The sequence below is a fragment of the Prinia subflava genome, chromosome 8 (genome assembly GCF_021018805.1).
Source record: "Prinia subflava isolate CZ2003 ecotype Zambia chromosome 8, Cam_Psub_1.2, whole genome shotgun sequence".
Lineage (NCBI taxonomy): Eukaryota > Metazoa > Chordata > Aves > Passeriformes > Cisticolidae > Prinia > Prinia subflava.
In genome coordinates, this window is record NC_086254.1 from 12,734,762 (window position 1) to 12,754,479 (window position 19,718).

Consider the following 19,718-nt stretch of genomic DNA (forward strand, 5'->3'; position numbering starts at 1 on the left):
GTGAAACCGATTGGGGGGGGCGGGGCGGGCTCGTCATGTGAACGGCCGCATGCTCGGGCAGAAGTGGGTCACGGCGCGGCGGAGGGGCAGGTGCCAGAGCCGCCCGGTGCCGCCCGGTGCTTCCCGGTGCCGCCCGGAGCCTCCCGGTGCCGCCGCTCTCCGCCGCGCCCCGCGCCGCTCCGGACCCCCGCGCCGCCCCATGCGCCCCCCGGCGCCCTGACCGCGGCGGACACGATGAGAGGTGGGTCCGGGGCTGGGGCTGGCGGGGCAGCGGCTGAAGTTGGTCCCGGTGGGGATCGGGGAGAGCTGCATCAGCCTGGCACAGGGGCACGGGGAGGACCCGACGTCAGCTCGGACAGGGATACGGGGGACGCGCATCAGCCCCGCCGGTGAGGGACGGGGGGACTCGGTGTCAGCCCGGACAGTGACAAGGGGGGATCCGCAGCAGCTTTGCTGGAGGGGGACGAGGGGACCCATATGAACCCCGCGGAAGGGATGGGAAGGACCCCGCACCAGCCCCACCGGGGACACGGGGGCCCACATCAGCCTCGCTGGAGCGGGACAAGGGGGACCCGCACCAGCCCCGCAGAGGGGAACAAGGGGGGAACCCGCAGCAGCCCCGCCGGGGCCGCTCTGCCTCCTCCAGCTCCCCCTTCGTTAGGAATAAAATTCTTGTTTATTTTGCTTTGCTTTCCGACGCCAGCTTAGACGCACTCTTAAGCTTTTCCCTGCACTAAACCCCTTAATCTCCTCTTCAATATGTTGCTCCCACCAGGGCTGGATTTATTGTAGTTTTTCCCCCTTTTCCCCCTCCCCACGGCGTGGGGGGCAGTTTGGGAGGCTCCTGCAGGAACAGGCGAGGGATCAGGTGCAGTTTTGGGTGCCCCTTGCCCAGGGCAGGGGTGAGTTGTGCCAGCACCTGTCTGGTTTTCTCATTACCAAAGCCAATTCCTACTTTTCACCCCTCTGCTTTGCTAAGCAGGCGGTGGGGAGGAGGAGGACGGAGGGAGGAAGGCTCCAGCAGGACAATCCAGCTGGGCCTGGTGATGGTGACGCAGCGGTGGCCGGACTCAGCGTGCTGGGAGCACCGCTGCACCCTGGGCTGGGATTTTCATCCTCCTTTAAATCATTTTTCCATCATCCCCTGCTTTCCCCATGCCCTTCGCCCTGCCAGGACTCTTTCGTGCCCCTCTATAGGTGTGTTTTGGGGGTTCACGTCCCTGGGCACATTTTGGGGTGTGGGTACCAGGACGTTCATCCCCGAGCTCCTCAAATCCTGCTTCCTGCGCCGCGGGTGCTGCGGCTCTGCCCCCGCCTCGCTTTTGTGTAATGGTGGGGCCGGGGTGGGTGAGGGGGGTGAGGCGAGCCCCCCACATCCCCTCCCTGCCCCTCGCCATCCTGGGTTTTCACCTTTATTAGGACAGAGGAAAGCATTAACTCCTGCCTAATTGCCAACACGCCTGACTCTTACGCAGTACTTGCACAGCCAGCACCGGCTTAATTAGCAACTGGGCGAACTTTTACTTTTTTAAAAATATTTTTCCTTTCCCCCCTGAATTGCTGGTGTTGACCCTAATTTAGGGCCGAACCCTCCTGATATCCCACTATTTCCCCCAGTCTGGCGTTTTTCCCGCAGTCCCGCGTCCTCCTCTCTCTCGAAGTCCAAATGCCGCATGGCGACACCAAATTGATTCAATCTCCATTTTCCTTCCCAAAACCGCCACCGCTCTGCCCCATTTCCCTGGGGGCCACAGCAGCTCCTCGCTCCTGTCCTTCCCTGCGCCGCGGCTGCGCCGGGGCCGGGGGAGAGGCTTTGCCTTGTATAATCCTATACGGTTTCCAGCCCTCCTGCTCACTTGTTTTGCAAGCAGCGTGGCGAGGAGCGTGCGGTGGCTCGGCAGCCTTTGCGACTTGTCCTAGTGACCTAGATCTGTCATTGGAAAAATCAGAGAGGGCGGAGGAGGAGCTTCCCTGCCCGTTTCGGCGGCGTGCACACGCTGGCGCGGCCGAGGGCGGCCGGCACCCACCGGCCCTCCCGCACGACGGCTGCGCCTGTCCCGGCACCGCGGCGCGGGGAAGGCACTTCCCAAAAAACGAGCCTGGAGGAGAAAGCTGTCCTCTGGCTTTATGGGGTCCTGAGTGGTCCAGACGGGATTTGGGATCCCCCACCCCGATAACCCCAGGGATAGTCGGCACCTGGAGGGGGAAGAGCAGTGGTGGGGGGCCGGTGGTCCCTGTCCCCAGCCCAGCGTCCCCGTCCCTGCTCCCTGTCACGTTTAACTTTGAAGTCGCAGCGGCTATTTAAAGAGCTGCTAATGTCTAAATCAGCCCGGTTTATCGGATGTGGCGAGCAGAGCTGCTCTCCTGCCTTTTTTTAGCCGCAAGGAGATAATTCCCCCCGGTTTAGCAGCAGTGCCGGAGGGGTTCTCCCACCGCAGCCCGGTTTGTCCCCACCCCGGGCTGGCAGGTCCCCCCTCCCCGCTGCCTCACCTTTGCCACCCTTCTGCACCAGGCAAAGTGCAAAGGGCTGCGTCCTGCGCCGGCAGGGCTGGCCTTGGCACGGAGCTGCGTGGCACGGGAGCTGCTGAGCCGGAGCTGCTGAACCGGAGCAGCCCGGGCAGGAGCCGGGCGGCCCTGGGGGAGCCACATCGCCCATCCGGAGCCACGATTTCCCTGTTGGGGGCACACACTGCACCCGGGGACGGGGAAAACAGCGCTTTGCCGGGGACTGGGGAGAATGCAAAACCTCCGCTCGCGTGCCTGCAAGGGAAGGCGGCCAGGGGTTGCCCCAGGGCAGGGTGAGAGCAGCTGAGAGCTGTTCTGGCCCAAAGTTTCCAGGAAATCTTTGCTAATCAATTAGGAAAACAGTTCCCCCTCCAGTATCCCAGTTCGGCACGGGGCCGTGGTTGTGTCATCTAAATTTTCCCTACTGCCCACTTGGCCTCGGTGCTACCGGCGCTGCCGCTGTCCCTGTGCCTGGAGCTGGAGCTGTGAACACCCGGCATGGGCCGGGCTTCTCTGGGGTTCCCGGGGGTGCGTGGATGGGGATGGGATTTTTTGGCAGTGGTGGCCGAAGTGCCGGGGTGCTGGGAGACCCCGAGGCGCTGCAGCACTGGAGGCTGTTTAATAGCAAAGCCAGCAGCAGATGTAAAGGGTGATAATTCCTTTTATTTCCTTATTTATTCCTGCCCCAACAGCAAAACACAACTGTGGATGGTGGCTGTGGGGAAGGGCAGTCCCGGGGCTGGAAGCTGCTGCAGGGGATGCAGGAGCAGAGCCAGGGTTTAGGGCAGGAATGGGAAATGGGGTGGCATTGTAGGTCCCTGCACATCACTGTGGGTCCCTATGTGTCCCTGTGGGTCCCTGCATGTTCCTGTGAGTCCCTGTGGGTCCCTGTGGGTCCCTGCGTGTCCCTTGCAGCCCAGACTCATCCTCCTCTCCCTGCTCTGGGTGCACCAGGGGTTGCTGAGCACCCCTGGAAGGGGAGAGGTGCTGGAGGCGCAGCACTGGAGCATCCTGGTGCCCTGGCTGGGGGATCCAGGGGGGCTGCAGGGCTGCTGCCAACTACCAGGGGTGCCTGTCCTGTGGCATCGATCGAGCCTGGCAGAGGGATGGGGCACGGCCCTGCTTTCCCAGCAGGTTCACTGGGTAATGAGCCAGGGCACTGGGGGAGCACCGGGGGGTATTTGGGGCAGGGATGGCCCCAGAGGCACCAGAGACACCTTTGAAATACTCAGAGCTGGGATGCTCGCCCCACTGCCCCTGGCAAGGACACCGTGGCCTCACGTGGCCCCCCAGGGGAAGGGGTGGCCATATTCTGCCCCTGTGGGGTAACGGCTGTGCAGGCTCACCCTGGGCTCCCGTGCAGGGATCTGTCAGTGCACCCCAAACACGCCCCTCCCTGGAGCCCTCACCCCGCAGCCAGGGGCACCCAGTGAAGCCAATGGGAGGGGGCACCTCCAGAAAGCCTCCAGTAGCAGTGGGGTCACAGCACGTCCTGAGGTTCAATGGGGTCTGAGGGTTTGGGGGTGATTCCCCAAAAGCAGTGAGATCATAAAGCCGAGGGGAGGGCTGGGGGAGGAGCAGGAGGTGGATGGGGCACCCTCCTCCCTGCACCGCAGAGGGGGGTCCAGCCTGCAGGGCCTGCCTTGTTTTGTTTTGGGGTGCAGGAGATGCCCGCCCGTGGGGCGGAGGCGATGGAGGGGAGGGTGTGCCGGCGTGGCACCAGCGCCGATTCCTGCTCCGGGGAGGGCGGTTCTGGCTCTGCTGAAACCACCGGAGCCTCTAGCGTGGTGTGGGGTGAGCGGTGCTGGGCTGGAGGGGACAAGCACGGCTGTGACAGGCGACCTGGGCACCGTGCAGGGACACACGGGTGTCCCTCACCTGGAGCTCAGGGTGGCAAATGTGTGTCCCCGGCTGGAGGTATCACCCCGAAACGCCCCCAAATCCCGCTCCCGGTGGCGGGAGGACGGGGTGCCGCCCTGAGCACCAGCCCGGTCCCGGAGTGGCGGCGGGCCCGGAAGGGTTAACGGCGGTGGTTACACAAGCGCGCGTGGCCACGGGCAGGAATTGTGTCAGTGGGACAGGAGGGCTCCAAGCGCGGGGCCGCGCAGCAGCCGCACCGGGGCCATCGCCCCGCCACGGCCGGGCCCCGCGGCCGCACCGTGCCACAAGGCCACTTACATAAGGGCCGGCCGGTGGCAGCGGGCCGGGAGTTGGGCAAGAAGTGTTTACAGTGGGAGGAGAGCAAATACCACCGCCGGGACATTTTAATTGCTGGCTGGAGATGATTATTACTTTTTTTTTTTAACCCTTTTGTTGTTTCTTTTATCCTGATCCCTGTTTTAGCCTCATCGGCCCCAGGGTGGAGTTTCTCTGCTTCCTCCCCCAGATGAGGAAGAGGCTCACCCCCTCCTAAATGCCCACAGTGTGGCCGATGGTGTTACGATTGTGGTGGAGGAGATGCCAAATTCTCCAGTGGGGAAACTGAGGCACAGCCGGGGGGGGCGGGGGGGGGGGGGTTGGGGTGGAGGAATATCCAGGATTTGGGGTCTGCTGTGATGCTTTCCCTGACCACGGTCAGATTTGGGGGATGTGGGAGCTGCTGTGGCCATCCCGCCCACACCCACATTCCTTCTCATCCTGGATTTTCCCCTGGAGCGTCTGGGGGGCGCAGGGGAGATGGTCCAGCCTCGGGGGCCACGGCTGCGGCACGAGGGGACACTGATGGAGCCGACTCGGTGATTCAGCCGGGTTTACAATCAGAGCAGCAATTAACCGTGCTGGGCTGTAATTGCCATCGCCAGGTTACGGCCGTATCTCCACGTCAGTTATTTGGGGCGAGCGTCTTAGAGCGGGTCAGGTGCCAGCGGCGGGCACGGCCGGGTAATTAGCAGGATGGTAATTAGAGCCCCAAAAGGCTGCGGGCGCACGGCGGGTGCTCAGGGCTTGTCCTTCACCAGGCCAGCAGCATCCCCATCACCCTCAGCTCCGGCCCCGGGGGGCTCCCGGGGGCTCCGCTCCGCCGCGGGGGCGGGATTTGGCCATCGGCATCACACGAAGCCTTTGGGCTCCCTGGGGTTTTGGGGCGCTGTGGGGTGGCGCCGCTGGGCTCTGCGGGGCGGGTGCCGGCGGTACCGGGCCGCGCTCCGGGTACCGGTGAGTGCCGGTAATTCCGGGGACCGGAGTATCGGCCGCGGGCGTGAGGGCGCGGCGCCCGCGATGCATCACCCGCGCTGCCGGCGGCTGCAATTAACGTTGCATAACGAGCCGACGCCGCTTCCTGCCGGGGGTGGCATTCCCTCCCTGTGCCCCCCGCCATGCCACCTCCTCCGTCCCATCCCGGGACAGGGCTCGGGGCAGGGTGTCGGAGAGGGGAGCGGTCCCTGCGGCCCGGCAGCGTGGGGAGGATGGCAGCGGGATCCGGGGAATTGGGGGTGTCTTGATCATCGGAGCCGGGGGGTGATTTGTGATTTGGGGGTGATCACACACGGCCCTCCTGGTGCCTCCATCCCCCTGCAAGAGGCGGCCCCGGGGCTGCGGTGTTGGTGCAGCTGTGGGGGATGTAAGGATGCCCTGGACATCCCTGCCCTGCCCACCGCGGGGAAATCAGCTCTGCCCTCCCAGGCCCAGAGCCACGGCAGAGGCGTAGGCAGAGGATGTGGGGAGGGGCAGGGATGGGATGTGACTCCCTCGAGTCGGGGGATAACACACAGCCCTGGGAGAAGGCCAGCTCAGCAGGAAAGGAGGGGCAAGCCCCAAAATCACCCGGTGCATGTGGGGCACTGGGTTAATCAGTGAGTCAAAGGATGCAGGAGGGATCCATCCCTCTGCTTCCACCTGGATTTGGAGGGAGTCCGTCCCCAGAGTGGCCGATAGCAAACCTGCCCCAGGGGATACACCGATGCCATCCCTGGGGCTATCGATGGCATCCCTGGGGTCCCTGGGGGTATCAATAGCATCCCTGGGGGTATCAATGGCATCCTTGGGATATTGAGCATCCCTGGGGGTACCGATGACTTCCCTCAGGGACTGATAGTATCTCTAGGAGAGATCAATGCCATCCCTGGGGGGCTGAGCATCCCTGGGGAGCCATTGGCACCTCGGCTGCCCCTCTGCCCAGTGAGGCTTCACTGCCCCATCCCAGCCTCCCCCAAGCAGCAAGACCCTGCTGGGTGCCGGGGTACAGGGGGCACTGGCTGAGCACTGGGACTGCCACTCACAGACGTGGCCCTACAAAACACATCCCTCAACCAGAGCTGATGGCTCCCAGGGGAGAAGAGAGGCAGAAGGGAATTACCCGAGCAGGGATTTGCACAGGCCCAGGAGATTGGAAATAACCATAATCTGGCCGTGGGGGTTATTTTGGCGCGGCGGTGGCTGCCCAGCACCCTCGAGAGAGCAACACCAGGCTGAGCCCAGCTGGGGGATGCGGGGGCTGGAGCAGGGATTAGAGGGTGCAGAGATGCCGGGAGGCACGTACGAGTCCCAGGGGTGCCGTGTGCTCCCCCCGCGCGGGTCGGGAGGGCAGAGCCAGCCCAGATCTGGAGCAGCTGGAAAATGAGGAGGACGAAGCCTATTAGCAGCTCAGTGCCAGCGAAGCAGAAGCGGGGAGGGAAGCGGATTTGTGGGGGGAAGGGGGCCGGGACCTTGAGCTGGGGATGGCTATATCGGTCCTGGGCTTCGGAGGAGGTGCTGGGGGGCCTCAGACCCTCTGCTTGGGCCAGACCTCCAGCAGCAGAGCATCTGCAGCTGCAGGGATGGGCATGGTCCCTGTGCCAAGGCTGTCCCTGTCCTAGTGCCCACATCAGTTGAAAAATAAGGGGAGTGATTCCAAAACAGGGTCTGGAGCAGGCTGGGGCAGAAACATTCCGTCCTCTCCTGGATCCAAGGGCTTTTCTACCCTGTCTCTTGCTGCTGTGGGATGGGGGTACCCCACGCCCTGTGTGAACCTTTTAGGGACCTCTTTGAGGTGCAAGAATCCTCGTGGGGTCTGTGGGAAGGGCTGAGCTGCTGGTGGGTCCAGCCCTCATGCCTCAGTTTCCCCAGGTGCTGAGCCAGCCCGTGGCTGTCATGGACGGGGGGGCATCTCCCTCCTCCCGTCCAGCAGTGGCCATTATTAACCCCCGTGGTTTCCCCCCTCTTCCCATCCTCCCGCAGCCCAAATCGAGGTGATCCCGTGCAAGATCTGCGGGGACAAATCCTCAGGGATCCACTACGGTGTCATCACCTGCGAAGGCTGCAAGGTGAGCCCGGGGACGCCGGGTGCGGGCAGGGGGGCGGGCTGCGTGGGCTGGCTTCCAGCCGGGCACTCGCCCAACTCCTCCCGTCCCATCCCGGGCAGGGTTTCTTTCGGAGGAGCCAGCAGAACAACGCCAGCTACTCCTGCTCCCGGCAGAGGAACTGCCTGATCGACCGCACCAACCGCAACCGCTGCCAGCACTGCCGCCTGCAGAAATGCCTGGCGCTGGGCATGTCCCGCGACGGTGAGTCCTGCCCCGGGGCCACCTGCCCCTCCTCGGAGCGAGCCAGGCACTCAGGACGAAGCTGCTCCCCCCACAGGGTCAGCGGAGTGCAGGGAGGGTTTGGGAAGCAGGAAACGTTTTTGTGTTTTCCATGGGAAAATCTGGTTCTGTTTGGTTTGACCCAGGCTTGGTCTGGGGTGGGGGGGGTGCATCCAGTGGGGTCCCAGCCCCGCTTGGGGCTCAGAGACCCCCAAAGCAGGCATACCCTGGGGGCCAGGACATTTCCCAGGGCAGTGGGCGGTCGTGGCTTTGCCCTGAGGGATGAAGCTGCCCTGACCCGGCCGCGTCTCCCCCCGGGGCAGCGGTGAAGTTCGGCCGCATGTCCAAGAAGCAGCGGGACAGCCTCTACGCCGAGGTGCAGAAGCACCAGCAGAGCCAGGAGCAGAGCGGAGGCACCAAGGATGAGCCCGAGCCCCTGAGCCGCGTCTACACCACGAGCGTCAGCAGCGGCCTCTCGGACCTGGACGACATCTCCACGCTGTCAGACGGGCTCCTCTTCGACTTCCCCCTCACCCCCGACGGCGGCAGCACCTACTACAACCTGGACCTGCTGGCCTCGGCACAGCCCTCGCCCGACCAGTCCAGCCTGGACGTGGCTGATGCCACGCTCATCAAGCAGGAGTCCATCTACGAGCTGATGCTGGAGCCGGCGCTGTTGGCACACGGGGCGCTGGAGGGTGCCCAGCTGCCCCCTGACATCTCTGTCCTGGAGATCGGTGAGCACCAGTGTGGTGCCGGGCACGTGTGGGGGGTGTGTGGCCCCGAGGATGGTGCTTGGAGCCACCCCAGCGCCTTGCAGGATGTACCCAGCCCTGGGGACACACACCTGGTCTAGGGGAAGGTGTCCCTGCCCATGGCAGGGGTTGGAATGAGATTTAAGATGAATAAATGGATGGAATTTAAGCTTCCAACCCAAACCATTCTGGGATTCTAAGATAGGGAGCCCAGCCTCAGCTCTTGGAGCAGCCCCAAGGCTCCCTGATGGAGCTCAGCACACCCAGGGTCATGCGGCACATCCCTGGCTTGCTTTAGGCTCAGCCTGGCTGCCCCATCTGTCCGCACAGCCCCGTGACACCATGTGAGAGCCCCACCACCCTTGCAGCCCTCAGCCCCAGCACCCAGAGGAGAGGACAGGGTTGGGGTCCCCAGGTCTCATTGCCTGCTGTCCCCACCTTGCAGACCGGGTGGCCCAGAACGTGGTGAAGTCTCACCTGGAGACGTGCCAGTACACCACGGAGGAGCTCAAGCGCCTGGCGTGGAGCCTGTACTCCCCCGAGGAGGTCCGTGCCCTGCAGAGCAAGGTGAGTGCCACTGCCACAGCCCCCTGCCACAGCCAGTGTCCCCTGGGGCTATGCAGAGGTGGGGAGGAAGGTGAAGAGGGTCTGTCAGTGCTTTGGGAGATGCCCAGAGGGGGAGTTTGCGGTGGCAGCTCACACCCAGGTGTCCTAGTGCCACCATCCCCCGTGGATGGCACAGCACTGGGGTGCCACAGGGCTGGGGTGCCACAGGGCTGGGGTGCCAGGTGCCAGCACACCCTGAGAGTGTCCCCGCTGTGCCGCAGAGCTGCGAGGCCATGTGGCAGCAGTGCTCGCTGCAGATCTCCAACGCCATCCAGTACGTGGTGGAGTTTGCCAAGCGCATCGACGGCTTCATGGAGCTCTGCCAGAACGACCAGATCATCCTCCTGAAAGCCGGTAAGAGGAGGGGACCCCCCTTGTGTCCCTGCCACCCCCCTTCATGTCCCCACTGTCCCCCTCCCGTCCCCAACACCTCTCCCAAGTGGCAGCTGTGGGGCCAGAAGCAAATTCGATCTTTTCTCTTGGCTGGTGCTTTCCTTTTGGGGGTCCCCTCCCTCAGTGCCCCAGTTCTCCCAGTGCTGGGGGAGCAGGTGCTGGGCTGGAAGGTCACGGTTACGGGCGATGCTGAAGGAGGGCACGTGGGGAGTGGCTGCCTTGGGCAGAGGCGTTTCTCCATGGCCGCCCTCATCCAAATGTCACCCAGAAACTGGGCTGGAAATGAGAACAGAAGGTTTTCCCCTGGGAGAAGGGGTGCTAAACTCAAACAGGAGCAGGGAGGATTGAGAGAAAAGGATTGGCCTCTTCTCCCAGCAAGAGAGTGGGAAGAGGATGATGATGGCAGCGCACACCCATGTCCCCCACCCTTCCATCTGCCCTGCTCAGGCCAGGGAGCTGAATGTGCAAAATCCCCAAAACACTGAAAAACCTCATAGTTTCTAACCTGTCAGAGCTGGGGAGCTGAGATTAGCACCCAGCACTGGGGACACATGCCAGTGTCCCAGTGGGGTGCTGTACCCCAGAGCCAGAGCTGGCCATGCCTGATGCGCTGGAGTTTAACTCATTCTTTCATTTCTTCCTTCCATTTTCTTTTTATTTATTTTGTTCTCACCCTTTCCTCTCTCTCGGTGCTCCACCATGACCTCGGTCTCTCTGTGCCTGGCTGTGAATGACTGGATAATATTTCCCTTTGGTGAAATATTGTGGTCACAATTGGACACCCAAAAAACCCAACCAATCCCAAAAACCTAAACTGGATTTGTTGAAATACCCATTCTGCTCATGGGAATGAATAATCTGGACCTCAAATGTGCACTGGGGGCTCTCCTTTTTCTTCCATTTGGTCCTGGGGTGATGGAAACCCCCCGACCTTCCCCGCCCTGCCCTGCCCTGCCCTGCCCTCGTCTGCGCTCTCTCTGCCTACATCAGGTTGCCTCGAGGTGCTCCTGATCCGCATGATCCGCGCGTTCAACCCCTTGAACAACACCGTCCTCTTCGAGGGCAAGTTTGGTGGGATGCAGATGTTCAAATCTCTCGGTAAGAGCTGCTGAGCTGCCCCTCCCTTGGGGCTCTCCTCCTTCTCCTTCTCCTTCTCCTTCTCCTTCTCCTTCTCCTTCTCCTTCTCCTTCTCCTTCTCCTTCTCCTTCTCCTTCTCCTTCTCCTTCTCCTTCTCCTTCTCCTTCTCCTTCTCCTTCTCCTTCTCCTTCTCCTTCTCCTTCTCCTTCTCCTTCTCCTTCTCCTTCTCCTTCTCCTTCTCCTTCTCCTTCTCCTTCTCCTTCTCCCTCTCCCTCTCCCTCTCCCTCTCCCTCTCCCTCTCCCTCTCCCTCTCCCTCTCCCTCTCCCTCTCCCTCTCCCTCTCCCTCTCCCTCTCCCTCTCCCTCTCCCTCTCCCTCTCCCTCTCCCTCTCCCTCTCCCTCTCCCTCTCCCTCTCCCTCTCCCTCTCCCTCTCCCTCTCCCTCTCCCTCTCCCTCTCCCTCTCCCTCTCCCTCTCCCTCTCCCTCTCCCTCTCCCTTCTCCTCGCCTCTGTTTTCCCGTCCATGTCCCTGTCCCTGTCCTACTCCTCTCCCTCTGGAGCCCAGACAAGGCTGGAATTTGCAGCCAGGTGAGTGTCCAGGACCCCCCTCCACCCATCTCATCTCCCCAAACCTTTCCAAGCTCTGGGTGCCGCCGGGTCCTGCTGCTGGGTGGGCAGAGCAGTGACGGTGATGTGTCCCCGCTGTCCCCTGCCCAGGCTGTGACGACCTCATCGGTGCCGTCTTCGAGCTGGGGAGGACCCTGTGCCGCCTGCAGCTGTCGGACGAGGAGCTCGCCCTCTTCACTGCTGCCGTCCTGCTCTCCCCAGGTACTGGGGGCTGTGGGAAGGGCCCCATATCCAGGAGTGTCCTGTGGGAACAGTGACCCCATAAACCTCAGCGCTGCTTCCTTGGTGGATGATTTCAATTATTCCTGGGAGAGGAACTTGCATCTGGAAAGGAAAAATGCATCTAAAGATGCACAAATTGCATCTGTGAAGTCTTGGTGTGAAGAGAAACCATGTCAGCCATGGTGGGGTGGGGAGCATAGAGAGGAGCCAAGTGTCCCTAAAACCATCCTGGAGAGCAGGAAGGGTTAAAGGAGCCAGGGGCCACTGCCCTGTGCCTGTGGTGACTCTGTCCTTCCTCTCCCCCAGACCGCCCTTGGCTGACCGAGTCCAAGAAGGTGCAAAAGCTCCAGGACAAGATCTACGTGGCCCTGCAGCACGAGATCCAGAAGAAGCACTCCGCCGAGGACAAGCTCTCGAAGGTAGTGGCACAGGAAACCCAGCCAGGGCTGCAGGCGTGTCTGAGCTGGGGAACGTGGCTGTGCCAGAGCTCATGAGCCATACAGGCATTTTGGAGAGCGAGACCTCAAACCTGTCAAAGGAGGAGAAGAATTTCTCCTTCCAAGGGCTGTGACCATTGTGGTGCAGGCAGAGGCAGCACCGTGCTGCTGAACCTGGCAGTGCATCAGGAAATGGGGATTTTTAGGCAAAGGGAGCCCTTTGGGAATGCTTTGACCTGCACAGATCTGGGGTGGGAAGGAGACCCCTCCGTGGGAAGGTGTGGGTTTGGGGTGAGGCCAGGTTGCTGCTGGGCTGTCCTAAGGTGAGGAATTTGCTGGTGCCCCAGGGCCAGTTAAAACCAGTGATCCCCAAAGCCACCCACTGTCCCAGGGAAGGGGGAACAGCAGTGCAAGGGACACCAGCTGGGAGCCCAGTGGTCCCCAAAACCCCTAGCTTGTCCCCAAGGGAGGGGGAACAGTGGCATCAGGACCACTACACCCAGTGTCCCAGTGCTCACCAGTTCCCTCTCTCCCTGCAGATGGTTTCCAAGCTGCCCTTGATGAAGACCATTTGCAACCTGCACTTGGACAAGCTGGAATTTTTCCGTCTCCTGCACCCAGAGACTGCCATGAACTTCCCCCCCCTGTATAAGGAGGTTTTCAACTCGGAGCTTCAGTACAGCGACCCCCGGGAGAGCTAAGGGCAGGAGCCAGCGGCCCCCTTCGAGTTCTCCAAAACTTGGAGAAGAACTGCACTTCAGAGGTTTGGGGCAATTTATCTAAATCAAATAATCAAACTCAAGAGAACCCCGGGGGGGGCTGTGGTGCCTCCCTGGCCCCATCTCCTCGCTGTGGATTGCAATAGCTCTTGAATGTAAAGCACCTTGAAGGAAAAAGCAAATGGACTTTGCCATACCAGTGAAATGAATGTGAAATCTCTGCTGGGGAGAGGAGATGCTCCCGGCAGTGGTGAGGGACTGGCTGCTCCCGGAGGCACGGGAGGAGGGAGTGCCCTTCCCGCTGTCCCGGCTGCGCTCTCCACCTCTGATTTTTATTTCTTTATTTTTTAATTATTATTTTTATTTTTATTGTGTTTTTTTTTTTTTTTTTTTTTAACCCAAACACCAGGCATGGGATAAAGAAGGGGCAGTGCTGACTCGGCTGGGTCGGGTTGGGGCTGGAGCTGAGGAGAGGGAAAAGACAGAGCCTTTGCTTTATTTCATCTCCCATGGGTGCAGCAGGCCCCCGGGAGCTTGGCCAAGAAAGGTCTGGCTGTGTCTGGTGGGGCATTCAGCACAGGATTTTCCTGCGGAGGAGGCTGGTTTGGGGGAAAAGATGCCCAGTGCAGCAGAGGGAAAGTTTTGCAGGGTCCCCATGCCCTCCATCACAGCATTTTCCCAAATTCCCAGCCAGCTGCTTGTGCAGCTGGGCAACCACCCGACTTTACAGAACCAATTCAGCAGGTTCACCTGCCTCGTGCCACTTCTGTGCATCCCCAAAGCTTTTCCAGGCCTGTGGCACTTCAGGCAGAGCCCAAATCCTGGCCATGCCACCCTAGAGGCACCATGGCCACTGGAGGGGGGCACCCTGTCCCCGTGGTGGCCGCAGCAGCAGTGGCTCTCTGAGTGCTGCTGTTGAGTGTAGCTCTCTTATCAATCCCATTAAAACTGCCCCACGGTTCAGCACCTCGAGGAGGGTTTGGGACCCTTCCTCCACCCAGCCCACAGTGGTCCCATTCCCCGGTTCCCCCTTCCCACACCAGACACGGCTGCCTGCTGCTGCAGGTTGAGTTGGACCCAGGCCTTCCCCTCAATGAGCTCCCCAGAACTGTTATTTTGGGAGTCATTCTTGAGTTAGCAGGATTTAGAAGCTTTTCAGGGGGAGAAATTTTCTGTTGGAGTCAAGGGGAAGTGAAAGGTCCTTATTCCTTCCCTTCAAGAAATACGGGTGGTTGGAAGGAATGTGATGTTTGGGACCTGCTGCTTCCTTTGGGAGGCTCAAAAGGGGATGAAGGGAAGGGTTTGTGGGGTGATGCTGTTCTAGGCCACAGCAGCAGGGGATGCTTGAGAGACTCTGTGGCTCTGCAGATGGATTTTTCTGTCCCTGTTCCTGCTCCCGCTGCAGCAAATGCCAAAAAACTACAAGGGAAAAATCTGCTCTGAGGCAGACCCAGTTTCTGCTGACAAAGGGCTAAAATCCCAAGCCCTTTCCTGCTTCGTGCTGATTCCTCGTGCACCCAATCCCATCCTCCGGCAGCTTGGATCATCCCCGAGTGAGAGCCAAAACCTTTGGATCCACAACCGCACCCTTTAAACGGAACGAGCAGCTTTCTTAGTGACGTGAGGGATATTCCTGCTTTTATTAAAAAACCTCCTAGGGAAGACCATGGACCAACCTCGACGAGGGAAGCCTCCCCGGGAAGCTGATGGGATTTCTGCTCCGCCCGAAGGCAGAGGGAAATGCGGGACCGCGTTCCTCCCTGGCAGCTGCCGCCTGCAGCCCTGGGTTTGCTGAGCACATCCGAACTGCTTCTGGGAGTGGATTGGAGCCTGCCAGCCTCGGCTCCCTCTCCTCTGGAGCCAGGTCTCTGGGAAAAGGCTGCTGGCCCTCCCCCAGCCCCACGCGACGTCCGGTGCCAATGCGTCGCTGCCAGCGCAGCGTCCACGGGGCGGGGATGTGCCCAGCTCCTCTCCTGCCCTCTCCAAAGCTGGGACAGAAGCAAGAAGTCAGTACTGCCTTTTACATCCAGAGGGTTGTGCCTTTTTTTTTTTTTTTGGAAGCATCATTTCCGACAGCCCCGTTCACTTCCCGGGAAAAGCACCCCCAGAACGAGAGTTTGCTTCTTGGCAGGGGCGGCTGCGCTGCCGTGCTCGGAGGGAACAGCCCGTGGGTGTTTGGAAACGTTTGGGGGGAAAAACAGAAAAAGAAAAAAAAAAAAAAGAGCACACCCCCTTCTTTTGGCCCTCAGTATTTGTCAGCCAACACACACCGATGGTCAACACCACCAACTTCATTTCATCCGGCAAAGAACCCAGGAAAGCACCTTAACTCGGGAACAGGCGGGGCTCCTCTGCCTCCTGGCACAGCCCATCCCGTGGGGAGAGATTCTGGATTCTTCTGAGCAATAAGAGCCCCCGTGGGAACCTAGGGAAGACTGGAAGTATTAAACACGTGTAACTCGACCTGCCAAATCGCGGGAACCTGCACTTTTCAGTTCTCTTTCAAGGAACCGACTTGATTCGATTTTTTTTTTTTCTTTTTTTTTTTTGGGGAGGGGATAAAGTGATTCGGTGTCGATTTGGTGATTCCTGGCCTGGGACAGGCGCCACGCATGGAAAGGGATGGCAGCCCCTGCTCTGGGCTCGCCAGGGCTGTGCCAAGGTCCCTCACCCCCTGGGCCACCCAGAACTCTGAGCTCGCAGGGAAAGGGAGAACGACAAAGCCTGGGCAGAAATGCCCAAAAAAGGGAGATTTCCGCTCTCCCCTGTGCCCAGTGGGGAGTGTGCCCAGTGGGGAGGGTGCCCGGGAGCCCCCAGCCCCTCACTGGCTCCGGTGCTCCGTGCTCGGTGTCTCAGGGACGCTCCCATCCCAGCATGGGACGTTCCTTTCCAGCAGCCCTGGGCAGCCTCGGCCGCCAGCGATGGCTCTTTTCCAGACCAAGATTAATTTAGTGTTTGTTTGTCTGCTCTGGCAGTTTAGTTGAGTGTCCATTTCCACCCACAGAACCCTCACACTGTGTATAAAGATGGATCAAAAATATATATAATATATATTCTTGTGAATGTTGGTGCAAAAGAGAAAAATATATAAAGTTTCAGTCGGTTTTATGTTATTTTTTATCTCTATGAATGAAAGGAAGAAATGGAAAACCTTTTCTTTCCATTTACCACCCCTCCACACACACCTACCTGTAGATACCAACAGGTTTTATGGAAATGTTTTACTTTTTAGATTTAGGAAAATGCTTCTGTTCTCATTGAATGTTCTGTCTTGTAAGATTGTAATTTCTATTTTTTTAAAGAAAAGAAAATAACTAAATAAAATTTCCTCTTTCAGACCAGTCATCTTAGGAAGGGAGGGCAGGGGAGGGAGAAATGTTTATTTAAGGACAAAAACTGTTGTTGGAATTTTTCATAACATTAAATAAAAAGTAATATAATGTATGGATGACAACCTTTTTACTGAGGTGTGTTCTATAGGTACATAGATGTATATTGCACTAAGTTTACAGGAAGAAAAATAAAATCTGTTTCACAAGGTAAAAAAAATTATAATGTTGGAAATAGTGATTTTAAATTTTAGCAGAGTAAGAGTGGAAGCGAATCCCTCAAAATGATGGAAAAACCTTTAATTTCTTCCATGGGTTAAGGACTGAGCTGTACCAGACTGGTTTGGGTTAGAAGGGACCATAAAGCCCCTCCAGTGCCACCCCTGCCATGGCAGGGACACCTTCCACTGTCCCAGGCTGCTCCAAGCCCCTCCAGTCTGGCCTTGGGCACTGCCAGGGATCCAGGGGCAGCCACAGCTGCTCTGGGCACCCTGTGCCAGGGCCTGCCCACCCTCCCAGCCAGGAATTCCTTCCCAATATCGCACCCATCCTGTGCAGGATTTGGACATGAGGAGAGATTTCAGACACTGGGAGGTGTTCTTGCTTCACTTAATGCCAGGAGCACAACAAAGTGAGCCAGGAGTTGGCTGGATCAGTGCCCTGATGTGTGTTTGGTCTGGAGCCCCTGGAAGCACTTCCCAGCCCCTCTTCATGCTCCAGCCTGGGCACTCCAAGGAAAAGCAGAGGTCTGGGAAGGTTCTTCTTCTGGGAATCCTCTTTAAGTGTCCCCTGAGCTGAGGGACAAGGACTGCACCTGGCAGTACTGAGGACACATTTTGGGGCAGGAGATTGGAGACAGGTCTGGGGGGATGGTGCATCTGTGGGAAGGGATCAGGGAAGCTGAGGAGCATTTGGGAGTATTTTTCAAACAGTTCCCAGTCCTAGAAAGGAAAGAACACCCCAGATATAGCAGGGCATTACACACAGATGTTCATGGATGTCCTGGATTTAACAAGGGTGCAAGGACTTGGATGCCAGGCACCAATCTCTGCTCTGGGACAGGAGCCCAGGAGGGGCTGGAGCTGTGTCAGGGCTTGGGCTGGAGCTCAGGGAAAGGTTCTTCCCCCCGAGGGTGCTGGGGCACTGCCCAGGCTCCCCAGGGAATGGTCCCAGCCCCAAGGCTGCCAGAGCTCCAGGAGCGTTTGGACAACGCTCTCAGGGATGCTCAGGGTGGGATTGTTGGGGTGTCTGTGCAGGGACAGGGGCTGGATGATGATCCCTGTGGATCCCTGCTAACTCAGAATATTCCAGAATTCTTTGAATCTCTGCTCTGGCTGCAGACAGGTCAAAGGGATCACTGGGTGTGAAACGTGCAAATCTCATCCTCATTTCCTTCTGCCTCCCCTGTGAATCTCACCTGGGTGTCCATTCCCTGCTGCCTGCAGTGCAGCTCCAGTGTCCCTCAGCAGCACAGCTGGGCTGTCCAGGAGCTGTGGAGCAGAGGGAAATCATGAGAAGGGATCCTCGGAGCAGCAGGGTCAGTCAATGCCAGCTCCTCTTGCTGCCCTCTGCCACTCCCAGGGGACAACACGGCTCCACATTTCCCATTGCAGGACAAATCCTGCCTGCTCCCAAGAGCTGGGAACAGCCTGAGACAGGGCACAGCCTGTGGAGATGTTGGGAAAGGCCATCACCCACTTTGGGTGTGCAGGGAGAGGAGCTGGGGTGCGCAGGGAACCGCTGTGCCCGATGTGGGAGCACCCAGGGTGCCACCCTTCTCCCCCCCCCCCCCCCCCGTTTCTTTGGTGTATTTCGGGAGAATAAAATAACAGATTAAAGCATGGCAAATCCATTTAAAAACTACTCGTGAAAAGCTGCTCTTTAAAGAAAAAAATATTCAGGAAAAATAGCTCCAAGGGAGAAGCTGGGAATTGTTAAGGAGGTTTCAGACCTGAAGCCGGGTCAGGGTGGGCTCTGGAGGGACGGGATCCCATGGGACAGGGGACAGGGGTTTGGGGTGCCGCGGGTCCCCTGCTGTCCCCCAGGAACGCTCCCTCTCTTACTGGTCCAGCCGCACTGGATTTACTGGGGCCGAGTGACCTCTGCTGGTTCACACCCAAACATTCCATGCGTGTCGATGATCCGGACGGATGGGAACAGCAGAGCTGACCCTGCCCTCCCAAAAACACCGGCCCCGCTGGAAAATCCTCCAGCGGCGCTGCCTGTCCCGCCCTGGGGACAATCCCCGGCAAAACGGGACAGCCCGGCCAGAGCAGTGAGCCCCAGGCGCGGGACCGCAGGGAAGCACGGTGGGCTTTGGGGAAAATTTAGGGAAAGTTTTCAGAGAGAGGCCTCAGCATCTGCTCAGCTAAGAGGGATGAATGAGCCTGACGTGCTCCCTGGAGCTGGGAGTGACAGAAACCACGGCCCCAGCGCTTGGAACTGTCTTTCAAAGTCGAGTTGGGGTTTTATACACCCCAGAATTAACAGGATTTGCAGAGACTTTTGAGAGGCATCCCTGTCTACAATAAGGAGTCTAGTGTGGTGGAAATAAGGACTTAAATGAGCTCTAGAACTGAACAAAAGTGTTCAGGCTGGAAGGGACCAGAAAAGAAAACAAATTAATGAAATAAAATTTCCTCTTTCAGACCAGTCAGTTTAGGAAGGGGAGACAGGGGAGGAAGAAATACTTATTTAAGGACAAAACTGTTGTTGGAATTTTTCATAATATTAAATAAAAGGTAATGTAATGTATGGATAACAACCTTTTTACTGAGGTTCTGTGGGTACACAGATGTATATTGCACAAAATTTACAGGAAGAAAAAGTCTGTTTTACAAAGTAAAAGCCTGCAACTAATAATGTTGAAAATTGTGATTTTAAATGTTAACAAAGAGTGATACTGAAATGGAATCCTTCAAAGTCCTTAGATGGAAAAACTGTATTTTTTTCAGTGCTCTCAGGACTGAGCTGTACCAAAGTCCCAGAATGGTTTGGGTTGGAAAGGACCTTAAATCCCATCCAGTGCACCCGTTTACCATGGGCAGGGACACCTTCCACTGTCCAGGTTGCTCCAAGCCCATCCAGCCTGGCCTCGGGCACTGCCAGGGATCCAGGGGCAGCCACAGCTGCTCTGGGCACTCTGTGCCAGGGCCTGCCCACCCTCACACCCAACAATTCCTTCCCAATCTCCCATCCAGCCCTGCCCTCTGGCAGTGGAAGCCATTCCCTGTGTCCTGTCCCTCCAGCCCTTGTCCCCAGTCCCTCTCCAGCTCTCCTGGAGCCCCTTCAGGCCCTGCAAGGGGCTCTGAGCTCTCCCTGGAGCCTTCTCCTCTCCCGGTGCGCACCCCCAGCTCTCCCCGTGTCCCACCCCCGGAACACCGCCCGCTCTCCCCCTCAGAGCCCCGGGCGGGCTCGGTCCCGGTGCTCCGGACAATTCTGTCCCTCCCGGCTGCCGTCTCGCGCCACCGCCCCTCCCCTCCGCCCTGCCCTCACATGACAGGGGCGGGTGTGTGCCGCGAGGCACTCTGGGAGTTGTAGTCCACGGCGCGG

At 59.0% G+C, this 19,718-nt stretch overlaps 1 protein-coding gene and 1 long non-coding RNA gene across 3 annotated transcripts; one reads left to right on the top strand and one right to left on the bottom strand.

Annotated features, from left to right (window-relative positions):
* The first annotated feature begins 27 nt into the window (after window positions 1–27).
* LOC134553453 (nuclear receptor ROR-beta-like) lies at window positions 28–16,259 on the top strand. Of its 2 annotated transcripts, XM_063403134.1 has the most exons (10): window positions 28–241; window positions 7,660–7,745; window positions 7,844–7,985; window positions 8,327–8,740; window positions 9,204–9,325; window positions 9,586–9,718; window positions 10,748–10,855; window positions 11,550–11,660; window positions 11,988–12,100; window positions 12,658–16,259. In XM_063403134.1, exons 1-10 carry the CDS (start codon window positions 235–237, stop codon window positions 12,817–12,819), a joined length of 1,398 nt encoding a protein of 465 aa, XP_063259204.1. In that variant the 5' UTR covers window positions 28–234; the 3' UTR covers window positions 12,820–16,259. The 2 variants fall into 2 exon arrangements, 1 of the variants encoding a protein (XP_063259204.1); XR_010081088.1 differs by lacking the exons at window positions 11,988–12,100; window positions 12,658–16,259 and having other exon boundaries at window positions 9,586–10,855; window positions 11,550–11,588.
* Window positions 15,140–19,630, bottom strand: LOC134553454 (uncharacterized). Its single transcript, XR_010081089.1, has 3 exons — window positions 19,548–19,630; window positions 17,584–17,656; window positions 15,140–15,272 (listed from the first exon to the last, which is right to left on the bottom strand). It is a non-coding gene; the product is annotated as an uncharacterized LOC134553454 (long non-coding RNA).
* Between the last annotated feature and the right edge of the window lie 88 nt (window positions 19,631–19,718).

Excerpts from the sequence above, each read along its gene's own strand:
- LOC134553453 (XM_063403134.1), top strand. Across the intron at positions 8,741-9,203 it reads CATCTCTGTCCTGGAGATCG|ACCGGGTGGCCCAGAACGTG; the intron begins GTGAGCACCAGT and ends CCCACCTTGCAG. Across the intron at positions 11,661-11,987 it reads TGCCGTCCTGCTCTCCCCAG|ACCGCCCTTGGCTGACCGAG; the intron begins GTACTGGGGGCT and ends CCTCTCCCCCAG.